This window comes from Podarcis filfolensis (assembly GCF_964270895.1).
Source record: "Podarcis filfolensis genome assembly, chromosome: 6".
Lineage (NCBI taxonomy): Eukaryota > Metazoa > Chordata > Lepidosauria > Squamata > Lacertidae > Podarcis > Podarcis filfolensis.
Window position 1 is genome coordinate 42,790,566 of NC_139609.1, and position 19,546 is coordinate 42,810,111.

The 19,546-nt window shown below is 44.0% G+C and overlaps 2 protein-coding genes and 1 long non-coding RNA gene across 24 annotated transcripts in view; 2 read left to right on the forward strand and 1 right to left on the reverse strand.

The window, feature by feature from the left end:
- The first annotated feature begins 2,273 nt into the window (after positions 1-2,273).
- Positions 2,274-7,400, forward strand: PARS2 (prolyl-tRNA synthetase 2, mitochondrial). 2 transcript variants are annotated; one of them, XM_083619418.1, is made up of 2 exons: positions 2,274-3,959; positions 4,838-7,400. In XM_083619418.1, exon 2 carries the CDS (start codon positions 4,872-4,874, stop codon positions 6,300-6,302), a length of 1,431 nt encoding a protein of 476 aa, XP_083475544.1. In that variant the 5' UTR covers positions 2,274-3,959; positions 4,838-4,871; the 3' UTR covers positions 6,303-7,400. The 2 variants fall into 2 exon arrangements, with proteins under 2 accessions (XP_083475544.1, XP_083475545.1); XM_083619419.1 differs by lacking the exon at positions 2,274-3,959 and adding an exon at positions 4,021-4,113.
- On the reverse strand, positions 6,396-9,401 carry LOC310765006. Its single transcript, XR_014549406.1, has 2 exons — positions 7,954-9,401; positions 6,396-7,853 (listed from the first exon to the last, which is right to left on the reverse strand). It is a non-coding gene; the product is annotated as an uncharacterized lncRNA (long non-coding RNA).
- Positions 9,402-9,513: 112 nt separating this feature from the next.
- MROH7 (maestro heat like repeat family member 7) overlaps positions 9,514-19,546 on the forward strand; it is a 31,168-nt gene continuing 21,135 nt past the window's right edge. For 5 of the 21 annotated variants that reach the window (XR_014549404.1, XR_014549405.1, XM_083619404.1 and 2 more), the window contains exons 1-8: positions 11,130-11,206; positions 11,559-11,929; positions 13,288-13,385; positions 14,807-14,908; positions 15,092-15,180; positions 15,772-15,892; positions 17,081-17,176; positions 19,361-19,465. Coding sequence is in view for 18 of the 21 variants with exons in the window: in XM_083619404.1 (XP_083475530.1) it covers positions 11,788-11,929; positions 13,288-13,385; positions 14,807-14,908; positions 15,092-15,180; positions 15,772-15,892; positions 17,081-17,176; positions 19,361-19,465 (753 nt within the window). In the remaining 3 variants the exon portion in view is untranslated. Of the gene's footprint in view, positions 9,577-10,039; positions 10,123-10,218; positions 10,597-11,129; positions 11,207-11,558; positions 11,930-13,287; positions 13,386-14,806; positions 14,909-15,091; positions 15,181-15,771; positions 15,893-17,080; positions 17,177-19,360; positions 19,466-19,546 lie in introns of those variants that run through there. The other 16 variants (XM_083619397.1, XM_083619399.1, XM_083619405.1 and 13 more) reach the window with 16 other exon arrangements.

A 19,546-nucleotide genomic window follows, 5' to 3' on the forward strand; every position in this document is an offset into this window, starting at 1 on the left:
ATAACAGGGCTATCCTTGATGCATTGCACTGACGTTTTCTGGAGATAAAAATCTACCATGAGTAAAGTAACTTCCCAAAAGGATGTGTGTTTAGATTTCTTGAAAGTCAGACTCTTAGCTATGCTATGTGAACTATCTACCCTAATGCCCTATGAATGCTAATCCAACCTGACATGGAGATTTTCCCAAATGAAAACATCCACCTATGGGAAGGAAGCAAATTGTATCATATGCATAAATTGTGAAAGTGCCTCTTTTGCAGTGATGATGTTTTCTGCAAGCTGCCATGCACCTGAGAACCGGAAACATGTTTCAAAACCTGGTTGAACTTTAAGTTAGCACAAAGGTAAAAGTAAATTCTGGGAAATGTGATCAAGCAGCAAGCAAAAAGAACAGATTACATCATCCCTTGCTCCATTGCCTCGTCAAATTGCAGTGGTGTAGCGTGGGTTGCCAGTGCCAACGGCAAGACTAGCATTGTGCCCCCTAAGACAAATATTGTGCCCCCTAACTGGCGCCTCCATACTGCACACTGCTGCTCGCAGAGGGAGCTGTGCAGCAGTGGTGGGACATGCATGCACGCTTCTTTGTGCTGGGGATGGGCTGCTGCTGCCGCAAGACTCCTGTCTACACACCTCCTCCGCTGGTGGGGATACCACACAGCTGAGGGATGCAAGGGCCCATTCTCACTACAGCTCCTGCTCAGCATGCTGCTTAGGTAAGGTGGGCGGGGGGGATAGGGAGGGCCTCCAGTCGGGGTGGCAGCTGCAGAGACGCACCCCAAAAATGTTTGCAACCTGGTCAATCTCCCCAGTAGACCCCCCTACACTACGCCACTGACAAATAATAATAATTATTATTATTTGGCACCCTTTATCTGATGAGCAAACGTTAGTTTACAACATAAAAACAAAAACAAAAAAACATAGTAACAAATAAAAACAAAACCCCACCAGTTTAAAAGCCATAGATTGGTACCCATGATACTCATTCAAAATTCCAAATGTGACCACAGCCCCAAAATGTTGATGTAAAATGATACACATTGGAACAAAAACAACAAAAACCCTGATGACCGCACATAACTGTATTTGCAACAATTACCCTAGGATAGTCTGAAAATGTCCATTCAGTGAAAGCCAATTTTTCTACCCACCACTCCCTTCTCCTACCCCCATGTTGTTGCCCCGAGGAAACAATTTAGTGCGTAAGGAAGGAAGAAAACAGAAAATATGAAGTTAAACTTTCCCATATTACCAAAACTAACTCTATCCTACAGCTACCAGGCTTCTTCAACTTCGGGGGGGGGGCAAATCTCACTGCCCTTATGCCTGATCAGATAACAAAAAAACCGCCCACCCAAAATATATGGCCAATCTGGTTTTGTAAACTGTATACTCTACAGTATTGCGCAGTTAACAGTGAAGCAAGCCATGTAGAAGAATCATTAGCATGGAGAAAGTGACAGACTTTCACAGGAAAAGGTTTAGGACCAGAGAGTTGTTGACAACAAAAAGACAAGCATCAAACCAACTGCAAGTACAGCATCACATGGAGAAAGAAAGATATTAATTGATGATACGGAAGGGGGGGGCATGTCTTCTTCACCTTCTTCTTCGCTACAATATATCAATTTATTTCCAACTGTCAATGTCAAAAGGGACTAAAATCTATAAAATTCATAGAAAATCAATGTACCAATTTGCTCAATTTCTCTAGGACCCCATCACACCTCCCCCGTCCTCCATAATCCCTCAAGCAAGGTGTCAAGACCCTAATCCTGTCAAATCACTCTGCCAAGCCTTTCCTCCAGGAAATGCCAGTACATGGACCATTGTCTTCTCATCAGGATGTGCTTATCTGCGCATATCTCCAGCTCTGCATATTCCCCCCTCCCTCCTCCATATGTTAATCCTGTGTAACCCAACCTCTTCTTAATGTATTCATGATGTAATCTGTGTAACCCAACCTCTTCTTAATGTATTCATGATGTAATCTGTGTAACCCAACCTCTCTTTAATGTATTCATGATGTAACTGGGATGTATTTTGCACTGTATTCTGGGACATGGACGGGAAGTTTCAAAAGTTTATGTCACCCCTTTCTTGCTGTTCAATCTCGCCTTGAACCTGTTGCGCAATAAACTTGGATCTTCTGCAGCTTGCTCCTGTCTCCGGCTGAGCTCATTTTTCCTCCGCAGGGACCCACGGACTTAGTCCGACGAGCTGGGTGGCAGAGCAGCCTTGCACCCAGATTTTTACCGTAACATTGACCAAGTAAATTTTAGTGAAAATAGTTTTGGAAAACTGCTACAATGATTTATATGGAAGCTCAGCCAGGGGGATTCGAGGAAGTCACCCAATAATGTTAACAAAAGTGGAACTATTACAATTAGGATAAATGTTTGTTTGTTTGTTGATGTTCTTTTTTCTATTTGTTTGTTATAAATCTGGAAAACCAATAAAAAATTGGGGGGGATAAAAAATGAAAGTATCACATGGAGCTACTGAAAGAGCGATATTTTTACTTTGATACAGATAGCATCTAGACTGGGCCTCAAGCCATAGCGATAGTCAGTGCAACAAATGCAAACAGGCTATATGGGAATGCATTTTTCCCACCCTTAAAAAGCTGCCTTCTAGACCAAATGATGCTGAAGAGCTGTCCTTAAGGGCAGCTCTACACACAGCACCCTACAATAGCCAAGCCTAGAAGTTACAAAAGCGCGAGTAAATGTGGCACGGCCAAGTGCAGTCAAAAAGGTAAATATCTCTTCTCACCCCCTTTTCCTTGTGTGCAATGTATTTTAGAACAGGTGTGGGGGAACCTTTGGCCCTCCAGATAGTACTCAACTTCCACCATCCCTGGCCATCGGACCAGCTTGCTGTGGCTGGTGAAGGTTGTAATTCAGCAACACAGGGAAGGCCAAAGGTTGCCCATACCTGTTTTTGATCGTAATTTTCCAAGCAGGGACTGTTTTAGGCACTCATTCCGAGAACTTCCCCAGAACACAATATTTCAACACTACAGATAAGGTGCTGGGCTTCATTTAGGGTGGAGGATGGGGAATATCCTGTTCTCTCAAATGGTTGCCTACAGGGAGCAGCCTTCCCCAATGAATCCACCTAATAAAGCGAGAGCAGCATCTCTCGAAATTTTCCATATCGCCTGTCATTCTTCCTCAAGCACACAAATTTAAGCTATATTTTGCTTTGTGTGGGGGGTTTGTGTGACTCGGTGGGCGAAGCCTTTCTTAAATTTCTGCCAAATTTCCGTTTACCAATAAGGGATTTGAAGTGGTGCGAATCCCTACAAGGAAATTAACGTGAGTGTTCCTCCAGTTATTTCTGGGACTTGTTTGCGCACTGAAAGCGCAGAAACTAAACTTTTCCTGCTTTGGCCTTTTTTAGTTAGTAATTTTATTAATTCATATCTATTCCCATTACTCTGGGCCGGCAAACTGAAACTTCCGCAACAAGGAGCCTAAAAAGAGGAACATTTAAAGAGTCGGGATGCTATTTAGCAAAGCCTCTTCACGTGTCACGAGAGGCTGCCTGAACCTGAATCGCCATGGTTATTGGCGGACTTCATCTGGACGCCCGAGACGGAGGGGGGAGAGAAAGAGCGTCGCTCTTTCTTCTTCGTTTCCTTCAACTCTATGGTTCCGCCTCCGTTCCGAAAGGGACAGGGCATCCCTATTGCGCATGCGCAACTGCTGCATACTGTGTTGCTCGTCCAGTCCCGCTGCCGCGTGGTTTCTGCCACGGGCGCTGCAAGAGCTGGAAAGTTGCAGCGCAGAGTGGTAAAGCCGGCGACCGTTGCAAGGACGAGTCTGGCCCTGCAGGCTTCCCCGGGGATATAAACTGCGTCCTGCACTTCAGCGGCGCCTATGGTCGCTTTTCTTCTCAAGGAGCTGCTCCGTATGAAACTTGACTCGGCTGCGCTTCCAGTTCAGCGAGGTTCGTGCAAGTCCAGTGCTTTTGTGTTTTTTCTCGGAAGGAAGCCCTGCTTGTGCTCGGTGGGACTTCCCCCCGAGGAAGCTCTTGCAACTTTGCGCCCAGTCCGCCGGCGTCCCTCTTCGCAGAAATGTCAAAGCAGGCACCATAGAGATACGTGCCTCGTGATGAAAATGACGGGAATGTTACAATAGCAATGTAATTGGGGGGCGCGCAGGGGAATTTCTTATTTCTCTTTTCCTGCTTCCTCAAAAAGTCTCTGGAGGCGTTTGCAGAATAACAGATTTGGACAACTTCTTAATTTGGACCGTGAAGACACTTGGTTGCTTTTCGTGGCTCTTCAAATGTTATCTTTGCAACTATAGGAAAAGCTAGCTCATTATTGGTATTAAAACATGCAGCTTCTTGCATTGCAGCAGGGATGAGGAAGACTCTGGCCCTGCAGGTGTTGCTGGGTGCAGCCCCATCAGTCCCAGACTGATGGGTCAGGGACGATGGTCAGGGATAATGGAAGGGCCATTACGCCTTTTATGTACATATGTATACCCTAAGTGGGGCAGGGGAAGCTGTACAGCTGTTGTGTGAGCATTGCAAATGTATATTTTTGTGCTTGTTCGTACATTTTGAAGGTGATGAAGCAGGTCTTAAATATAATTTGAGGCAGTTGTGGGAAGCGCATTCTTCTAGAAACTCCTCATTTATTTGCCAATTAACTGAATCAGCTAGAACCATTCAGCCCCATGTTTAGCCAAACAGGCTATGTGCAATGCATTCGGCTCTCACAGTAGCTAAAATATGTGGGGAATCTCTTTTGGCTAGATATAAAATGTGCATCTGTTTATGTGAAATGAGTTGCTTTTATTTTCTCTCTCTGCCTGCAGATTTGAAAGAGAAGCTTCATCTGTGAGTCTCAAAATGGATGGGCTTCTCAGAAGAGGGAAAACGATTCTTCCTGCTTTGAAAAATTGGATTGGTTGGTGCCAAAAGCAGCAACAGTGTTGCAGGTTTTATTGTGATCTTCATGCAAGACAAAAGTGTGTATCCCAGCACTTCCAGTCGATGAATCTGCGGGAGGATAGCATAGCGTCGCAGCAAACCAGCAAACCGGGTGAACTGACATGTAAAAGTCAGAGACTGATGTTACTAGCAGGACTTATCTACCCGGCCAGTCCTGGCTGCTTCCACTATATGCCCTACACTGTCCGAGCACTGGAGAAGCTCATCAGAGTGATAGACCGAGAAATGCAGGGTATAGGGGGTCAGAAAGTGAACATGCCCGCATTGAGCTCAGCAGAGCTCTGGAGAGCCAGTGGAAGGTGGGAACTCATGGGCAGTGAACTATTACGACTGGCAGACAGGCACAATCAAGAATACTGCCTAGGACCTACTCATGAAGAGGCCATCACAGACCTAATTGCTTCCCAAGGCCATTTGTCTTACAAGCAGCTTCCCCTCTTGCTGTACCAGGTAACAAGAAAGTTTCGAGATGAGCCAAAACCACGCTTTGGGTTGCTGCGTGGCAGAGAATTTTATATGAAGGATATGTACACCTTTGATACCTCCAAGGAAGCTGCCCTCCAGACCTATGCCCTTGTGTGCAACGCTTACGGCAACATATTCAACAACTTAGGCCTTCGGTTTGTGAAAGTCCAAGCAGCTACTGGAAGCATTGGGGGGACGATGTCTCATGAATTCCAGCTGCCCGCTGACATTGGTGAGGACCGATTGATGATGTGCACAGGCTGTGACTTTGCAGCCAATGAGGAAACGATAAACCCAGATGAGAAGCATTGCCCAGTTTGCAAAGGAAAACTAGCTGAGTACAAAGGGATTGAAGTTGGCCATACCTTCTTCTTGGGCACAAAATACTCCTCTGTTTTTAATGCTACCGTCCGCACTGCAGAAAATAAGCATATTCCGGCTGAAATGGGCTGCTATGGGCTGGGTGTGACTCGGATTCTTGCAGCCTCCATTGAGGTGCTTTCTACTGAGGACGCCATTCGGTGGCCAAGCCTCATTGCACCGTATCAAGTCTGCCTTATTCCCCCAAAGAGAGGGAGCAAGGAGGAGAAAGGGGCAATGCTCCTGGAGGATTTATATGACTGTATTGTTGAAGCAGTCCCTCGGCTTAAGGAGGAGATAGTACTGGATGACCGGACACAATTCACCATTGGTAAAAGATTAAAAGATGCAAGTAAACTTGGGTACCCCTATGTTATAATAGGTGGCAAGAAGGTTTTGGATGAGCCTTCTCTATTTGAAGTATGCAATCAAAATACTAATGAGACTTTGTTCCTTACCAAAGAAGCCATTGTTAACTTGCTGAGTAAAGTGCAGACTCGCTGAATACTGGATGTGTAGCTTTTGAATACCGAAATGTCAGTGTTTCCCCTCTGCCATCTTAAGCATATGGCTATGGGAGTCTATGGGAATTATTTTTATTTGTATCTTCTAGCCCAAGGATTACTGCGAAGGCAGATAGGGTGCTGCCTATATGCCAAAGCCTCATGTGCAAACTTGGTTGTCCTTCGATTTCAACAGCAGACAGTTCCATCTGTACATTTGGGGTCTTCTGCAAAGGTGAGGATCCTGTAGCCCTCCAGATGATGTTGTCTGCACCTTCCATAATCTCCAGCCAGCATGACCAATGGCCAGGAGTGATGGGAATTGTAGGCTGACAATATCTGGAGGGCCACAGTTTTCCCACTGCTTATTTTGCATAACCAAAGGCCAGCCTTTCGTTATGCAAAATAATAATAGTGTCCTGCTTGACAATTATTTGGGGGACAGCAGCCTGGAGCTAGATGTGATTAAGCCTTAAGGTAAAAAGAAAGTTTGCAATAATGTGTTTGCCAGTGCAGCTGTGGTCATGGAAGCAAAAGGGGAATCCCCACCTCTAGTTTTTCTTAGGTGCGCTGTGCCTCTGTGTGAGGGACTCTCATGGTCTGAGTACTTAACTGGATTTGTCCCATCTGGTCATCAGCTACATGAATTCAAAGACTGAGTTGCTGCTTACGTACTAGTGGGTCTTGATTATACTAGCCAAATACTTCCTGGAAGGATTCAAGATGGACTTTGCTAAAAAAATATATATACCAAGTTGATCTTTGTAAACTTTTTTTTTTTTAAGAAAAGAAAAATCATGCCTTCTTGAGTAGAGTATTACCTCTCCCCCACCTGCATGTTGATTAAAAGTAAATTTTCCTCTTCTGACTGTAGGGTTCGATTTCTAAGTATGGAACCAAATTCCAAACAACAAAATTGATGGAACCTGGTTAATGTTGAGCTTCTGAGTAAGCCAATTAAATTGGCTATTATTCTGAAATCCTGACACCTGATTGCCAAATAGGCTGCTGCTGTTCTTCCCCTCTTTAAGATCATGTACTGTAATCTGAATTTTCAGTATTCATAAGCATTTCACTTAATTAAAAGATATACAGCTAAGTTTGAATATTGTTTTGCTTTAAATATGACGTACCCACACTCCGGTAACTTTTTCCCAATGATAAAGCAGTTGTGAGCATTGAGCATGGCTGAGAGAGTAAGGCTGCAGTCTTAGCCCCACCTAATTGGAAATCAGCTCCATTGAATTAAATAGGATTTGCTACTGAGTAGCTATGTTTAGGATTGCACTGTAAGCTAGGAATGGAAAGCCTGTGAGCCTCTAGAACAGCCTTTCTCAACCTGTGGGTCCCCAGATGTTGTTGAACTACAACTCCCATCACCCCTAGCTAGTAAGACCAGAGCTCAGGGATGATGGGAGTTGTAGTCCAGCAGCATCTGGGGACCCACAGGTTGAGAACTGCTGCTCTAGAAGGTGTTGGCTTACACCTCCCATCTTCCCTTGCCCTTTGCCATGTTCAGGGCCAATTGGAGAAAGGTAATTTAGCCTGGGGCCTCAAGATTAAAGTGGGCCACAAATATAGGCACTTGTTAAGTTTTGCAACTTGTTTTTATGTGCAGCGGATCAAATTGCAATACACTCTAAGTTCAGAACTGCAAATTTAAGCAAATAAGAGATGAGATTTGATAAAAGACATTACTTTTTTGTTAAGTGATGCAGATTTTGCCACATGCTAAATGTGACATTGCATGTAAGCAAGTTTTCCCCTCAAGAATAAGTGCATTTGCACAGAAAGAGTCTGGAAAAGTATTCTTTTTAAAAAATCAAATTATGTCTTATTTCCTCCGCCGCTGCCCACATGCCTCATTTTGTTTTTGCATGTTGTCATATTTCCATGACTGCATTTATTATTATGGGGCCTCAAAAACAGGAAGGGGTCTGTGAGCCTCCCCAGGTCTCCGAGAAGGCCTGGTCACGTTGCCTTGGGCTGATGGGAGTTCAACAATTGGAGAATCACACATTCCCCATCCCTGTACTTGTTCATGTAATGTAAAAACATAGTTTGTTACATCCAAACAAGAACTACATAGGTAGAGTACTTTGAGTACTCTGAAATACCATTTAAGTGCATAACCATTTAACTTAGATATCTGGTAGGGATGTTACCATTATTGGTCACTGTTCTCCCCCCACCTTTCCTACCATCTCTCACACATTTTCTTGGGAATAAAAACATCCTTACAATAAATCCTATTCTGTGGAATTTAGCTTCAGTCTACTTAGAGCATCTTTGTTGTCAAATTGTACAAATCTCAAACCAGCAGCAAACTGATCACTTAGGATAGTAGTTTTCAACCTTTTGAAATCCAGGACTCTCCTTTAACCCCAAAGTGCATTGGGGAACCCATTTCTCTCTCTCTCTCTCTCTCTCTCTCTCTCTCTCTCTCTCTCCCCCCCCCAGATATTTGTGTGGTGATAGTGCTGCTGCTGTGACCCACATTGGACCAGGATGTGACCCAGGCTCTGGCTCCCCCTGGGTGTTTGCTTTTGTACAAATCTGCCGTGCCAGGCATGGTTCCCTGTGCTTAGAATTACTGCAAAGGAAGTCCTGTGCCCACTAACTTTAGGTGAAAGCCCCACTGAATTCAGTGCAATTTATCCCCAAATAAATATGGATTGGATTGGCCTGCTTGAAGATCAGCATGTAAGCAAAAGCATCCATTGCATGAAGCCAGCATCTCCTGGGATAATGACTCTGGTTTCGTCTGGGGTTGCAGTTACTCTTGCTGGTGTGCTACGAGATGAGAATGAAGTGTCAGGTTGCTTCCTCCCACTGTGTTCCTGTGACTGGGAGAATTTGGGGGGACTACCCTCCCTTTTTGGGGGGGCGTCTCTCTGTTTCTTATACTTTGGCTCTCTCTCACCCATCCTCCCTGGGCAAGTAAAAGTGGAGGGCTGCTTCGGAATCATCCTTCTTGACAGAAGAAATAATTGAGAGGTGGGAGTAAAGATGATTCCCTACCACGAACAATAGTGTACTGCTAAGGGATACAAGACAGGGCCAAGGAAAGGACAGTGCTCAAGACAGCAAGTATTACAGTATTCCACAACCATGTTCAGCTCCCTTACCCAGGATCTTGGATACAATGCAACCAGCAGTGTTGTCTTGAATGATGACACAAACCTCTCCATTGTGACATTGACTAGTAAGCCCTTTCTTCCCTCAGAGGAAAAGGAATGTGAACCCAGCAAACAGCTGGGAGCAATCACCAACAAGTAAGCAAGTGTATTTCTTTTTCTGATCTGCTCAACTGAGTCTCTATGGTTGAGTCCATCAGTTCCTCAGTATCTGGTCTAATACCTTTATCCACAAATGTGTCAGAATCATTTAGGTACTCGGCGAAGTACATGACTAGGTCGCCTTGGTAATTCTACTGATTTTCTGTCCCATTTTTCTGAGATACTAAATATAAATGTAACAAATCTGTTTGGCATGTTTAATTATGGATTATTTCTATGCAAATCCCAAGAAACTGAGAGATGGAAGTAGGGATGATAACCTACCCAAAACAATAGCATACTGCTAAGGGATACAAGACAGGGCCAAGGAAAGGCCAGTGCTCAAGACAGCGAGTATTATTCTACAACCATGGTCAGTTACCTTACCCATTGTGTTCAGGATCTTAGGTACTATACAACCAGCACTGTTGGCTTGAATGATGACACAAACATCTCCATTGTGACATTGACTAGTAAGACCTTTTTTCCATCCGAGGAAAAGGAATGTGAAACTAGCAAATGGCTGTGCGTGTTCACCAACAAGTAAGCAAGTGTGTGAGCTTTCTGTAGGGATCAGCTGAGCCTCTTATAAAAGAAGTATACTGCCCAGGTCAAGAGAAGTAATAGTACCACTCTATTCTGCCTTGGTCAGATCCCACCTGGAGTCCTGTGTCCAGTTCTGGGCACCACAGTTCAAGAGGAATATTGACAACCTAGAGAAGGGTGGCCAGTATGATAGTGTCTGGAAACCAAGTCTTATGAGGAACAGTTGAGGGAATTGGATATGTTTAGCCTGGAGGAAAGGAGAACTGATATGATAGCCACCTTCAAATGTCTTAAGGGCTGTCACATGGAAGATAGAGCGAAATTGTTTTCTGCTGTTCCAGAGCATGGGACCTGAATTTAAGTGGATTCAAATGATTCTGATGAAGCATTTGGGAGAAATTTCCAATAGTAAGAGCTGTTCAGCAGTGGAACAGGCTCCCTTGGGAGGTGGTGGACTGTCCTTCCGTAGAGGTATTTCAAGAGAGGTTGGGTGGTCATCTGTCAGAGATTCTTTAGCTGTGATTCCAACCACAAGGCATATTGGTTTTCACATTCCCAGTGCTGACTACTGCTTTCCAAACATTTCGTATCAAAATCTGAATTGGTTGTCAACTTTTCTTTTTACAAAGACACTAGACTGTCTTTTATACTTTCTTCTCTTAAATGGGCTAGAAGAGCTGCCTATAGAACCAAAATGTATAGCTCTGGGTTCTGCAAGGATCTTGGACTGCGTAGGCTTGAGCCATTTTCTATCTAAATTTCATGGTTAGAGCATAAAACAAGCATAAAATTTAAAAGGTGAACGGTTTTTGACCACCAATGCTGTTTTCCTTTTTTCCCCCCAGCTAATATCTTGTGATCTCTAATTAATCAAGTTGTAATAACATCACCATCGCTATAAAAGCTGATAACTTCTGTATGTACACAAAACTCTCTACCGATCAGCTCAGAAGAGAGTCTGGCTGTTGGGGTCCTCTCCAATACAGTTGCTTTGTTTTTAATAGGGTATTGGACAGACTTCAGCCCTAATCACAATGTGAAGGCTTGATTCCACCACAACTCTATATGCCCTAGTTTACACGTAAGTCAACCCATGGTTTGATGTGAATGCATGAGTGTGGAAGCTGCCAGATTGAGGCCACTTTGTTCATCCACAAGTCCTGCTGTGAGTAAGCCATGCTTTGAGTTGTTTCCTCCAGAAAAACCTTGAGCTATAAACTGGAGACAAACTTTATTTGTGGCATGTACTTTGTCTGGAGCAAGAGAAACAATGAGCCCAGATTCAGGTGACACTAAACTAAAGCGTGGCTTAAGCCATCTCACAGCAATGCAACAGCAGGAGGACCAAAGCCAGCCGAAAATCTGCAAGGCAAAATATTTGAAGTTCACCAGTGAGGCATCACTGATATTCTAAATTCCTGACTCTCATACAGGAACACTGCTCATGTTGTGAACATCGGTCTTCAAGACTGGAACGCCAAAGTCTGGAGAAGTCAAGCTATGGGTCAAGATTTTCAAAATGGATCTTACTATAGATCTTTGTGAATGAAGGAGGGAAGGACAATACCATCAATCTTTTTCTAGCTGGTGAAGAATCAGTTGCTCTTCTGGTACTTAACAAACAAACAAACAAACAAACATAAACTCTCTGTGATCCCAAAGATGGAAAAAGAAATAAAAAAAACTGATAATGAAGAGTCAGCTGAAGTCCAAACAATTCAACAGTGCCCCCTGACAACAAAGACAGAATTGTCCAGGAATCCCCTACTGCTGGAAAACTGCCTGCCAGATACAATTTCTGAAGGTGAAGACAAATGACCTCTAGGGTTTGGAGAGTAAATATGTAGAGTGAAGAACTAAGTATAATATATAAGGCATAAATACTAAAACTCGAATCTTTTAGCTCATTCCCCAATGTGCGTCTGACAATGCACAAGCTTGAACCTTAGTTGCCTAGGTTAATGCTTCTAAATGTTTATCTTTAGGGAACCATAACATCCAAAAGACCTTGGGAAGCCACTGCAAGTCAGTGGATGATACCCAGCTAAGTGACACTCAGAGCAGACCCACTGGAATCAAGTCCGTGGAATCTACTCTGATGTTTACTCACATTGGATATCACCCCGTTCAGTTTAGTTTATTTAAATAATTTCTTACCAACTTTTTATTGCCACGGGCAATTCCAAAGTGAGATAACAAGTTTTAAAATGATGTGGTAAAATAAAACACAGGTGCAACGATGCATCTGTTACTACTTTAAACCACCAGGCAGAACTTACACAAAATTGAAACATCAGGCTCCTCTCCTCACTGATGCCTAGCAGGCACTTGTGTGAAAAATTGTAATTTTCCTCACTGATGCCTAGCAGGCACTTGTGTGAAAAATTGTAATCAAGTACTGAACTAGATGAACCAATAGCCAGATTCACTATAAGGTAACTTCCTAAGTACTTGACCAAACAGCTTTAAACCAGACAGGGCCTGTGTGAAGTAAAGAAATATCAGTCTTTTTCGGCTCTGATTTTGCCGTTGTACCAAAATTAGACTGGCAATTTGATAGTTAGATTTTTACCAGTCTACTAAAGCAACTGCCGAAGAAGGGGCAGAGACTGGAGAAAGAACTCTGAATGAGATATATTTTATATATTAAGTGGAATGGAAATAATGTTGGTAAGTAGATGATAGATACCAAAACCCCATACTCTCGCTATGGTTAGATGAAGTTAGATGAAGACTGCAATTGGAGGATTTCTACTTGCATAGAACCCTTCCTCAGCTGGAAGTCTTAATTTGCACCATGAAACTATGTTTTAACTTCCTGATGACCTACCATTGAGTTTCAAAGAAAGAGTCCCAAATAAATGGCTCAAGATTAGAAGTGAACAAAAGAGCTATGTTTGGAGGAAGGAGATTTTTGCACAAGTCTTAGTAAACCTCGGCTCATTATCACACACCCCGACAGCAGGGGTGGGAACCCTTTGGCCCTCAAGATGTTGCTGAACTACAACTCCCAGCTCTAGCAAGCAGGGCCAATGACCAAGGATGATGGCAGCAACATCTGGGAGGCCAAAGGTTATCCACCCCTGTGTTAGAGTAACAGTACCAGGAGACATTTTCGTTCCAACTGCAACCTCAGTTCTATTTACTTTTTATTTGTAACAGCTTCAGTGACCTCCAGCAATGCCTATGGAATGATGCTGTATGACGCAAAAGGAAAGGAAAAGGAAACACCGCTAGCCTCTGATGACCGTGATAAAATGGTAGGAACCTCTTCCTAATACTCTGCTAACTCTAACATTGCCCATCCCTGCACTTTCCTTTCAACACATCTGCAATATTCTGCATATACCTGAACCTTAATATTAGATAGCTTCAGAACTTATTTCAGTGCAAGAGCTCAACTTTGGAAGGCATAAAGCTTTATTGAATAATAGATAATTTCAATTTGGGGTAAGGTGCTAACGGAGGAGATCAGACTATACCAGTATAATGAGGGTCCCTCTTGTCATGGGCCCATCCCAGTCACGGACTCACCTTCCATGTTAGCTCATAGATAATTTGCTGACTTCAAAGTCTTGCAAAATAAAAATATTCCTCTTTTTTTTTTTTTACTATGGTGACATGAGCTCTTAGAACTTAGTCTTCCTTTTCCCATTCAGACGACCTGGCCCTTGTATAATCATAGGGATTACTTTCTTGCACATTGTTCAGGGAAGACTAAGGGAAAGTGAACTGATTGTGAGTGAAGGAAATAGAGGAAGCAGAGATGGTACTGATTTCCGATTATTATGTTCAAAGTCTTAGTAAACAGCTTTCCACGAAAAAGGTATTGCTCCCTTCCTGTATCCCAGTACAGTGGTATCTCTGGTTACGTACTTAGGATAATTCGTTCTGGAGGTCCGTTCTTAACCTGAAACTGTTCTTAACCTGAAGCACCACTTTAGCTAATGGGGCCTCCCACTGCTGCCGCACCGCCACCGCACGATTTCTGTTCTCTTCCTGAAGCAAAGTTCTTAACCCGAGGTATTATTTCTGGGTTAGCGGAGTCTGTAACGTGAAGCGTATGTAACCCAAGGTCCCACTGTACTGGCTGGATGGGGACACGGGTGGCGCTGTGGTCTAAACCACTGAGCCTCTTGGGCTGCTGATCGGAAGGTTGGTGGTTTGAATCCCCATGAGGGAGGGAGCTCCTGTTGCTCAGTCCCAGCTCCTGCCAACCTAGCAGTTCAAAAGCATGCCAGTGCAAGTAGATAAATAGGTACCACTGCAGCGTGAAGGTAAACAGCATTTCCATGCACTCTGGCTTCTGTCATGGTGTTCCGTTGCGCCAGAAGTGGTTTAGTCATACTGACCACACGACCCAGAAAACTGTCTGTGGGCAAATGCCAGCTCTCTCAGCCTGAAAGCGAGATGAGCGCCGCAACTTCATAGTCACCTTTGACTGGACTTAACCATCCAGGGGTCCTTTATCTTTACCTTTACCTTACTGGCTTGATGTTCAATGCGTGTTTTCTGTGTTAAAGCAGAGAATACCGGGCAATCAGCAGAATGTCTAATGCCATTCAGCATTCTATTGCCCTCCTTTCACATGTTATGATGCAACTGGCTCTGGAAACTGGTTCTGAACAAATACGGTCATATGTGAAAATGCTATTAAAATCTTCCACCCTTTTCTTGCTAGTCTCAGATGCATTCACAGGAATTCGATTCAAAAATGAGTGGGAACGGTAATCAAAACTATCGGCATGGGAATCAGAAATTGCAGCTGGTGGAGCAAACAATGGTGAGTCAGATGCAATGCACATCCTTTATTTGTGTATTTAATAGCTTGTACAATTGGTGTAAGTGTTTGACCAGTGCAGGGGGGGGGAATCACACATTAGTGCAGCTGTAGCAGCAACTTTGGTGAACAGAGCAGACACGTGAAGAGTTTTTCCTCACAGAATTTGCTGCTGCTCTTTCACAGGCACAGATTTTAGACCTGCCTCTGGACAGCATTGACTCGCGCTCCACAGCTTTGCGCTGTCAGGGCATGCTTCTCATTCAGGACCTAAGGTATGTCGGATCTACAACCCAACATCCTCCCTGCCCCAAATGTTGAAGCAAAGCTCAGAAGAAAAGTGCTAAGAATAGAGTTGAATAATGCCATCAGGAAGAGACTACCTCAGGCTGGGGTAACCCAGCCAGATGGGTGGGGTATAAAGAATATTATTATTATTATTATTATTATTATTATTATTATTATTATCATAATCTGTATCTGTGGAATTATTTGAAACAAACTACACAGAAAAGCCAAACCTGTCTCAGCTCTGTTGATATGGAAGGGATTGTCTTGCTTTATTGCGCTACTGACGAATTACATGACCTACATTGGTGAGCATGGAGTCCTCTGATCTTGACCCCGGTAGTTCTGAATTCCAGTCAGAGCCATGGGCTCAAGGCAGGCATACTCACACCAGATTCTGGTCAGTGGCTACCCCTTTGTAGCCTGCCCATTCCAGTAGGCATTACACAGCTCAGACATGGTTTATTTTCTTTCCTCGGTACTCTGAACTTTTTCTGTGTTAAGCTCCATTTCCGTAAGGAAGAATCGTAACGTACATTGAATGCTCTGTTTCTTCTCCCCCGACTGCCATTCCTCAGCCAAGTGGAGCCTTCTCATTGGCCTAAAGAGAAGCTGCTCAGCACTTGCATTGCCAGCGTCTTTGCCTTGCCCTCGGTTGACACTTTACAAAGTCAGAGCAAAGAAGAAGTTGACGTACAGGTATTTTCTCACTTTGTTGCAGGTGGGGGGGGGGGGGACTGTGTCCCTCCAGATGTCTCTTGCTGGGTTGTAGCTCCTATCATTCCTTGCCTTTGGCTATTCTAGCTGGGGCTGGTGAGATTTTGCATCCAGTCTGGGGGGGAACATAAGATTTCTCACGACCAATTTACTGCTTATGGAGAGGGTACGGTATGTGCCCGAATAAGAACATCTTGCTGTTTGAATCTATACGGTTTAAAAAGAAAAGAGAAAGAACTGTACTGATTTGGGGAAGGGGGCGGCAAAAACATGACCCTATGTGGAACAAAGATACATCAGTCTGGTTAAAGGAACCGAAATTTGATGTTAATGATAACAAGCCCTAAGTTCCCTTTTGAAGCCATTTTGTACCTCCTATATGTTCACGATGACCATGTGAGCTAGGTGAAGCTGGGTTGGTGACCGGCCCAGGGCAGGAAGTGAGCAAAAACAATGAGTTTTTGTTTATCAAGGTTCACAAAAAAGAAAAGAAAATTGCCTGCAGTTTGCTGAGAGTGTGAAAGAGGGTCTTTGCGTGTAGTTCAAGAAAGCTAATGCCATTATAAACATGTTAATCTTTAAGATATCACAAAACTTATCTGTGGGACCTTACTTCATGCATTCCTCTTTTTAGGAAGAAGGGGACCCTATTTTGGGAACTGCACCAGGGCTCCCAACCATCTTAACCCATCCTTGGGCAAAAGTAGGACGAAATACACTGAGCATGTTGTTCACTGTTAGGCAACCCCTATGCGTTGTAATAGGGCTTATGGGGGAGAGTTACACTCACTTTTGAATCACAGCTTTATTAGTTATGTCAGTTCATGGACACTGTTGGCATCCAGCTGCCTCGAGAGACAATGGAGTGTACCTCCAGGGGTGAAGTCAAACTGCTGGAGAATCACAGCTATGGCTACAGAGACCAGTAACTTGTAACTGCTGCCTCCCGTGTTGCTTTTGCAGTGGTCCAAAGGAAAGCAGAGCAATACATTTGGCACCAGCTTGGCTGCAGGAGTTGCTGGAAACAGGCGTACAAGGTGCCACCCAACCATCTTAGGGACTCCACTCCAGATTTGTGTAGAGTTTACTCTTTAGCCTTTTCCTCTCCCAAAGGTGTTGCACCTGCAATGTGATAGTAATATATTATGCAACATTTTTTTTCCTTCTCAGGCATTGTACAAGCAGACCTTAGAGGCTATAGAATCAATGCTGAAAAGCTTATTGGCAGAAAGACCAAACATAGATGAACTGGCCACACTCTTAGAAGTAAGCTCCTGTTATCTATTTGTGGCTCAAAGAATCACAAGTGATGAGAATATGCCCTATAGCTAGGTTCATGAAGTAGTCTTTCTTTTCTTTCTTGGTGTATATGGTTCTCCTCGTGCCAATACAATCCTCACAACAACCATGTGAGTCATCGTGGAATGAGAGATACTCACTGGCCCAAGATCACCCAATAAGGTTCATGGCTGAGTAGAGATTTGAACCACTTTGTGCCCTGTTATAGTCAAACAGTGTAATTGCTACACCACGCTCTCCCAGACAGATCTTTGGTTGAAATGGCATTTGCTGCTCAGGGAGCATAGAAGTGCCTCATTCACCGAAATCTACTTGTGGGTTTTTTGTTTTTCTTAGGGGGTGTTAAAATCAATTTTCAAAGATGTCCACTCAGAATGGCTCCTTTCAGTTTGGTCAGGGAGAGTTACAACAACGGGAATAAGAGGCCAGACAGCAAGCCATAAGATTGTTGACAGTACTTAGCATGACATTATTCAGAACTTTAAAGACCGGAAGGAAAGCACCCAAAGTGGAATTTGGATTTCCTTGACATTGGGAAGTAACACAGGAAGTGCCCTTTCGCCATGTTCTTTAATCTTTGGAAACCAGGAAAAGTGTCAGGGTGGGAGGGGAAATGAGGGAGGAAGTAACCTAGCTTACTTCCTCTCTGTGAGGTTTTGACAGCTTTGAGAGAGCAACCTGAAGGGTCCATGCCTGAAGTTCCCCACCCAGGTTTTCCCAAACTTGGGTCTCCAGCTGTTTTGGACTACAGTTCCCATCATCCCTGACCACTAGTCTTGCTACCTATGGATGATGGGAGTTGTAGTCCAAAAACAGCTGGCGACACAAGTTTGGGAAACCCTAGCGTAGCCAATAGCGAGCTTAATGAAATGATGGCTGGACTTGGAATAGATAGATAGATAGATAGATAGATTCTTTATTGTCATTACACACGTGCAACATTGCACAAGTGCAACGAAATTGGATGCCATCCCTTAAAAACAACAAAAGCAAAACAACAACAACAACCCACAAACCACATTCCAGCCACACCCACACCCACACCCATCAATCTCCCAAGTCACACTATCGAGTTACAGCATTCAAAAGGGCCACAGCTCTCGGGTAGAAACTGTTTTTCAGTCTATTTGTCCTTGACTTGATGTTTCTATATCTCCTGCCAGACGGCAGTAGTGCAAACAGACTGTATCCCGGGTGAGATGAATCCCGCAGGATGTTGTTTGCTTTCCTAAGACAACGGGAACCGTACAATTCTTCCAAGGATGGGAGAGGTTGACCAATAATCCTTTGTGCTGTGGTTATGACCTTCTGGAGCACCTTCCTCTCCCTAGCTGTACAACTGGAGAACCAAGCACAAATACAGTATGTAAGAATGCTCTCTATGGAGCCTCGGTAGAAGGACACCAGCAGTCTCTCACTCAGATTGTTCTTCTTTAAAAGTCTGAGGAAATAAATTCTCTGCTGGGCCTTCTTCACCAGAGCAGTGGTATTTGCGCTCCAAGTCATGCCCTGATCGATAGTTACTCCCAAAAACCTGAATTCCGCCACCCTCTCCACCCGTTCCCCATTGATATGCAAGGGCTGAATGTCCGCCTTTTTTTTTCCTGTAATCCACCACTAATTCCTTGGTCTTAGCCGTATTAAGAGCCAGATTGTTCTCTCCACACCAAACACAGAGCCGCTCCACCTCGTCCCGATAGGCGGACTCATCCCCTCCTGAAATGAGCCCTACCACCGTAGTGTCATCAGCAAACTTGATGATTTTGTTGCTGGAATAGATGGCTGTACAGTCATACGTATAGAGAGCATAGAGCAGGGGACTCAACACACAACCCTGTGGTGAGCCGGTGTTAAGGCTAAGGGCTGTGGACATATGTGACCCTACTCTAACCCTCTGAGAACGTTCTGACAAAAAATCCAAAACCCAGAGACAGGTGGAGTTGGAGAGTCCAATCGCCTCTAGCTTGGACACCAGTCTATGGGGGAGAATAGTGTTAAAAGCTGAGCTAAAATCCACAAACAGCAGCCTCACATAAGGCAGCTTGCTGGGTTCCTTTCTGAAAGACAAAAGCATGACTTTGAAGAATTACAATAGTATGCACTTTCTCTTCTTATACAGTTGCTAACAGTTTGCTCCCACTACCCTTACAGCATTTGATGCCCTGGATGATATCAGGACAAGTGCATGAGCGGGCAAGAGCAGCGAACACCTATGTATCCCTGTTAAAATTTGCAGCCACCTGCCCCATGTTTCATGTGAGTGCTGCCCTCTGGCTTGAGGTGACTGGGCAACGGGTCTTGTGAGACCTGCAAATGTTTAAGACAGAAAATGGAGGT

Bases quoted from the DNA above. Each gene is read 5' to 3' on its own strand.
- PARS2 (XM_083619418.1), top strand. From the start codon at position 4,872: ATGGATGGGCTTCTCAGAAGAGGGAAAACGATTCTTCCTGCTTTGAAA.